The 6,283-nt window shown below is 24.4% G+C and overlaps 1 protein-coding gene across 1 annotated transcript; it reads right to left on the bottom strand.

The window, feature by feature from the left end:
• Positions 1–2,553: 2,553 nt before the first annotated feature.
• On the bottom strand, positions 2,554–3,458 carry LOC108339685 (norbelladine synthase). Its single transcript, XM_017576872.2, has 2 exons — positions 3,136–3,458; positions 2,554–3,049 (listed from the first exon to the last, which is right to left on the bottom strand). Exons 1-2 carry the CDS (start codon positions 3,317–3,319, stop codon positions 2,754–2,756), a joined length of 480 nt encoding a protein of 159 aa, XP_017432361.1. The 5' UTR covers positions 3,320–3,458; the 3' UTR covers positions 2,554–2,753.
• Positions 3,459–6,283: the final 2,825 nt, after the last annotated feature.

Here is a 6,283-nt window from a genome sequence, read left to right as displayed (position 1 = left end):
ATAAACTACAAATACTTACAAAAATATAAACACTACATCATCTTTTTCTAAAATTCTAAGAAATCTTTAATAAAAAACATGACAAACTAAAATTAAATCACCCCAAACAAAATATATGAAAATCCTTTATCCAATCATATGTATTCACACTCATTTGAATAAGATTGGTTTCATGTATTATAGTTAATATTAATTTTTTTTTAAATTAATTAACTAGTATCAAATCTTGGTCAAGATACACAAGTCACACCATTTTTTAATAAAAATGTAGCTTGATTATTTAAATCGATAAGTGTCGTCCTTTAATTTACCAACCGAATTGGAAACTCCAAATCTCACAATATATCATATATAATATAATATTAAGATGTTGAACCAACCTCTATTGTTTAAACAAAAATAACAAAATGGGATGTTATACATTTTTTAAAAAATAATGATACTTTGTAATATTTTCTTAACAACATTTTAATATTATTTACGTGTCATTATGTGATTGGTCTAAAATTACTTTACAATCAATAATAATAATCATAAACATCAATATGAACCAATTACAAAATGACACGTAGATAATATTAAAATGTTGTCAAAAAAATATTGTCAAAGTATGATTATTTTTTTTAATAATCAGATCCTCATGGTGCTTAGTTTGCTAGTAAAAATAATCACACACGTTTGAATATAAAATCTGTAATTGAAATTAGTTCAAAGATACATGTAAGAGTTTAAAATGAATTTTACAAAAAATTAAAACAAGTGGATGGTCAAACAATTGAATGATAGCACGTGGTTTTATTATTTTTTGTTCTAGAGACATTGTACAGTGGTTTTTGATATCTGAGGAACAGAGAAAAGTGACGTCATAGTTATAATAGTCAATTTGGTGGTTTAAATGGATGGTAGAGTTTGCCGGACAATTTTCTCCAACATTACCTCATTATCTATGCTTACAAGCTACCTAGTTTTTGTTTTTGATCTTTAATAATATATTTTCTCTCATTAAAGTAATTCATTATTCTTTTTATTAAATGAAAAATTCACAACAATATTAACAATATTATTACTTGTTGAATTTAATTTTTGTTTTCTATTAATGTTAAAAATTTCATCGACTAAAAATAAAATCAATTTAAAATATATAAGTTTGTCAGGTTATAGATTATAAATTAGTGTTAAAAATCTCACCGTTAAAGATAAAATCAATTTAAAATATATAAATGAATAGAAATTTTATTTTATAAGTTGATTTTATGGAATTGAATTAGATTTAAAATTTATTGTTTTTAACAATTAATTTAGTGTAATTTTAATTTTTGGTTAGGAAAATTAGATCGTTTAACTTATTAACCTAATAATATTAAGATAAGATTAGTATAAGAGATTGTGGTTTAGTTGTTTAACTTATTAGCCTAACAAAATCTTGGAGCCGTCATAAGCTTGATTGTGGTAAGAGTTGGTAGATAAAAGGAACATTTTGTCAAAGAAAAAGATTTACATGGAGTAAATGGCTAGATTGATTTACGAAGTTGAAGGTATTATTAGGTTAATTTCAAAACATTTATTTCAAAAAGTATCTTTTAGTCCCTATTAATTTATTTCATAGTCTGACATGCCCATTTGACTTTTTATGTTTTTGTTAGATAAGGGAAAGTCAAAAAGCAAAAAAAAAATGTTTTCATTAAGAGAAATAAGGAAAAAATAAAAAGCAAAATTTGAATGAAAAGTTTGTAACTGATTTAATTAATGTAATAGAATAATTTTTTTAATATGTATTTAAAAATAACTTTTAATAGAGTTAAAAAAATCATTGTTAACTTTTTCATTCTTTGATTTTTCACCTCCTAATCCAAATAAAGAATAAGGGTTAAATTGATTATTTCTTCACCAGGTTGAGTTTGGTTGAAAAGAGTACACATGATATATGATTAATATATTGTTAATATATCCACCATTTCAAATGAATAGGTGTTTGTCATAACTATTTCACATAGATAAGATACAATGGAAAAAAGATATTAAAAAAAAGTGAAGAAACCTAGGAATTTGGAATTGGATTTTTTTTTTATGAAAACTATCTTCTATGTTTTTTAAATATATTAATGGATTTTAATTTAAATTTTTAAAATATATTAAAGATTTTTTAATATTTTAATACATTTTGAAAACTCAACCACTAGATTTAAAAATACAATCCAGTTTCCATTTTATGTTAATACTGACATTAGTACAAAACTCCGTAACATTAAATTTATGAGTTTTTCTTTCTTAGTTTAGCTTTATTATTTTTATATAATATACACAAGGAATTAATATTTATGTAAGAATAATTACACAAAAGAAATTAATATCACTTTTAATTCAAAATTTCAAGATAATAACCATCCTTAAATAATATTTAATTATTTTATTTTTAAATTTATGTTTGAATTCTTAATATGAAGACCATCTTTTCTAAATCTCAGTTTCTATCAATCTCAGTTTGTGATAAACTTCCATGGTGTGACATAGAAATCATACAACAACCCTACTACGACCATCTTAAACATACGATAATCATGAAATGAAACGATCAGAATATTATATTGTAGGTTCTGATAATCATACTGATAAACATAACCCAGTTCCGATTTCACAGAATACAAGCTCCTCATCTAAACAGAAACACATCATGACATGAAACGATGAAACGAATCAAAAGATGCAAATTCGTATTTTTATTCATGAACTAAGCAAGGTCAGAAGTTCTTCCTTCATTGAGTGGAAGGCTTGTTCTTGTTGAGGTAACTCTTGGCAAGTTCAGCAATGGTGACCAGTGACTGAATAGAGACAAGTGAGGCATTGGAAGCATTATCGTCGTTCAATTCATATTCAATGGTAGATTTGATTATGCTTGACTCTTCACCTTTCTCTATCACTTCAAAACGAACCCTAAATAGACTGAACCCTAATTCCAAGTACCCTCCTTCAACCACCTCTGTTTCCTTTATGCGATTCTCATTATCAATCTTCGTGAACTTCTCCTTGTACCCGCTCGGTCCACCCACACCTATGTTTAAACTTCAAGAAATCAGTAACATGTTCTTCGATTTTCAAACACAGATATTCAAAAATAGAAAGATTTGAAAGAATGACCTGGTGCGAAAGTTAATTTGAGGACGGTGCCAACTCCTCCATCGCCTTCTGTTAGCTCCACGCTTTGAAAAAGCTGCGGAAGTTCTTCAGCGACCAGTTGCCCTATTCGAAGGGTACCGAACAGATCCCATGCCTCACTCGCCGGCGCGTGCAGTTCCAGCTCGTGTTGAAGTTCTCCGAACATCTTCTTCGACCTTTTTCAATTTTCTCACTGTAACTTTCTTCTTAGACCTTTTCGATTTCATTTTCCAGTTTTAAATTATCTCTGCATGTGAAGACAAAGCGTTGAGGCTTAGAATCTCAGAAAATGTATGGTGTTTGATGCCATTGGTGTCATCACACCAGGTACTACGAGGTACGAGTCACGGTCATACATTTTTATATTTATTTGATATATACTATAAAAATAAAATAATCATAAAAAGAATCAATTTTTGTAATTTTTTTAAAAATAAAATAATAAAATATAATTTTTTTATGTGTATCATTTTTCATGGAATAATTTGATTTTAACGCCACACATTTTTTTCTGGTTAAGCAATAATTGCAGGCCAAACGGAATGAAGCTTTTTCCAAAACTACATTCAATGTGTCGACACGTGGCTCACTTAAATTTACATTTAAAATTTTGAGAAATTTTATGCTATTACGTTTAAATTTACCGACACGTGGCTCACTTAAATTTACATTTAAATTTTTAGAAATTTTATGCTATTACAGGTTAATTTTACCGACACGTGGCTCACTTAAATTTACATTTAAAATTTTGAGAAAATTTAATCTATTACAGTTTAAATTTACCGTCTATTTACGATTTTAAATGGTATATATATATATATATATATATATATATATATATATATATATATATATATATATATTTATTTATATAAGTTTCAATTGTTGTGTAAAAAAATATATTTTAAAATATATAATATTATGTAATTATAATTTTAATTAGAGTTTTTTAAATTAAATTAATTTTTTTTAAAAATCACATATAAATCAATATATATTATTTTAACAAGTTGATTTATTTAATCTTAACTTTTATTTACTTTTAAAAAATATTTAATTTAAATTACTGTTGAATTGAATTTTCTTTTGTAATTTATGTTACGTAAGTTTTACATAGCAACAATTTTTATTTTAATTTATAATGTTGATTTTTTTTTTAATTTAAACTTAAGAAATAAAGAGTAGTTAAAAATATTATAAAATAATGTAATATTAAATTATATTTCTAAGAGTGAAATATATAATAATAAATAAAATAAAATTGATAACGATAAAAAAATATTAACATATAAGAGATAATAAGAAATTACAAACTATGTTTATCTGCCTGGTAAATAAACTCATTGTGGTTTGAAATTATATCCGTTTTAATGAAAAAATTATATACTATCAAATAAGAATATTGGTAATTTAATTGTTTTATATTTATATATGGAGACAGAAATAAATATTTATGTATAAGTTTCGTACCCGTTTTCGTATACTCACTTTAATATTAGTTAGATATGAGAATAAAAGTATGAATATTTTTTTAATTAAATTCATATTCGCCTAATTTCTAGCTTAATTAAATATCATTATTAAAAAAGTATTTTATTTGAAAAGCTGCTCTTAATAAGATCAAATGTTGTGTTTCATTTCACATTCTGAATCAACTAAGCTTCTTATGAAGTTTATTTTATTTTCCCTTAATAATATCTCTTTCTTTTTTTGTTATTTTTAAACTATCCAAATCACTTTATTTCACTTCTATCTGTTAGAACTGGAAATAATATTCCATGAGATTTTCTATTGCTTTTTCAAGCCATCAATTATAGGCATATTTCAGTACTTTTTATTCTGCCCTTACAGCACTTGATGCTTCCAACGTATATATTACTAAAAATATGTCGCTTCAAATTAATATGAAATTCTCATCTTTGATATCTTTTCTAATTTCTTTTTATGAGGAAGTCTATTCAGAAAAATCCAGTGCATATAATTAAGTCTAAGATTTAATCTAAATATTATAATTATTAAAAAGAATTTTAGAATTTAAAATGGTATATTTTTATGTAATTTAAATAAATTTTACTTAATGACATATATATAATTTGTAAGTTTTACTGATAAGTTTATTTTCTTTTATACATATATATGTTATAGTTCTGAACTCTCTATTCTTCACCAAATCGTGCCTTGCTTTATTCAAACGTTAAAGATTATTCTAGTAAGTATAAATCTAATATTGAAATGTTTAAACTCTTCTCAATTGAACACTTTATTAAAAAGTTAATAAACAAATTAAATGTAAAACTAGACTTCTGTATTAGCATGATTGAATAATGCCAAAGTAATATAGTGCAATGTTCTTTCTAATTAAATAATGCCAAACATCATAAATAATTTTCTGCCAAAATGTACCTAATTGCAATTATTAATTGGGAAATGATAATAAAGCTTTTTTTTTTAGAAAAAAATGACGTGACTTGATTAGAAAAATGTAGCATAATATCTTTGTCCTGCCTTTACAAATCGAATATATATTTACAAAAATACGATTATTTGTGATATGTATAGATATTTTACCTATTTTTATGTACGTATTTTGAAAGTAAGCTCATGGCACATGGAGTTTTACTTTTGTTGGTTAATCTCAAGTAAAATAATCTCACTTATTTCCTTTTTTTTAATCAAACAAAAAGAATTTGTATATAAAATAATATAAGAGTGTTACTATAAGAGGATATACAAAGAGAAAATAAATCCATGATGACCTTCATACAAACATAGCACATGGCTTATTACCTTTAATTAAAAATATTTCCTTCAAATCACTTTCATTCCTCCACATATTTCTTGATTTAATGGTTAGCAGAAAAAGGAAAGATATATAAAGAAACATAGTTGATATATACTACAAAAGAAGATAACAAATTACTAATTGATTTAATTTTATTTAATTTGTTGATTTAATATCTTTCAAGACCTTTGTGGAATGTCTAGTATAAGTTTCTTTCTTTGACTTTTTTTTCTTAACACGATAAAATACAAAACAAAAAGAAAGTCTTCTTGGAACATAAAAAAAAACTATTAACATTAAAATTACATATTTAATAAAATGAAATTTATTTTAAGAATGAAGATATAT

Source organism: Vigna angularis, chromosome 5 (genome assembly GCF_016808095.1).
Source record: "Vigna angularis cultivar LongXiaoDou No.4 chromosome 5, ASM1680809v1, whole genome shotgun sequence".
Lineage (NCBI taxonomy): Eukaryota > Viridiplantae > Streptophyta > Magnoliopsida > Fabales > Fabaceae > Vigna > Vigna angularis.
Note: the sequence above shows the minus strand (reverse complement) of the source record. Positions and strands in the feature narration are given on the sequence as shown.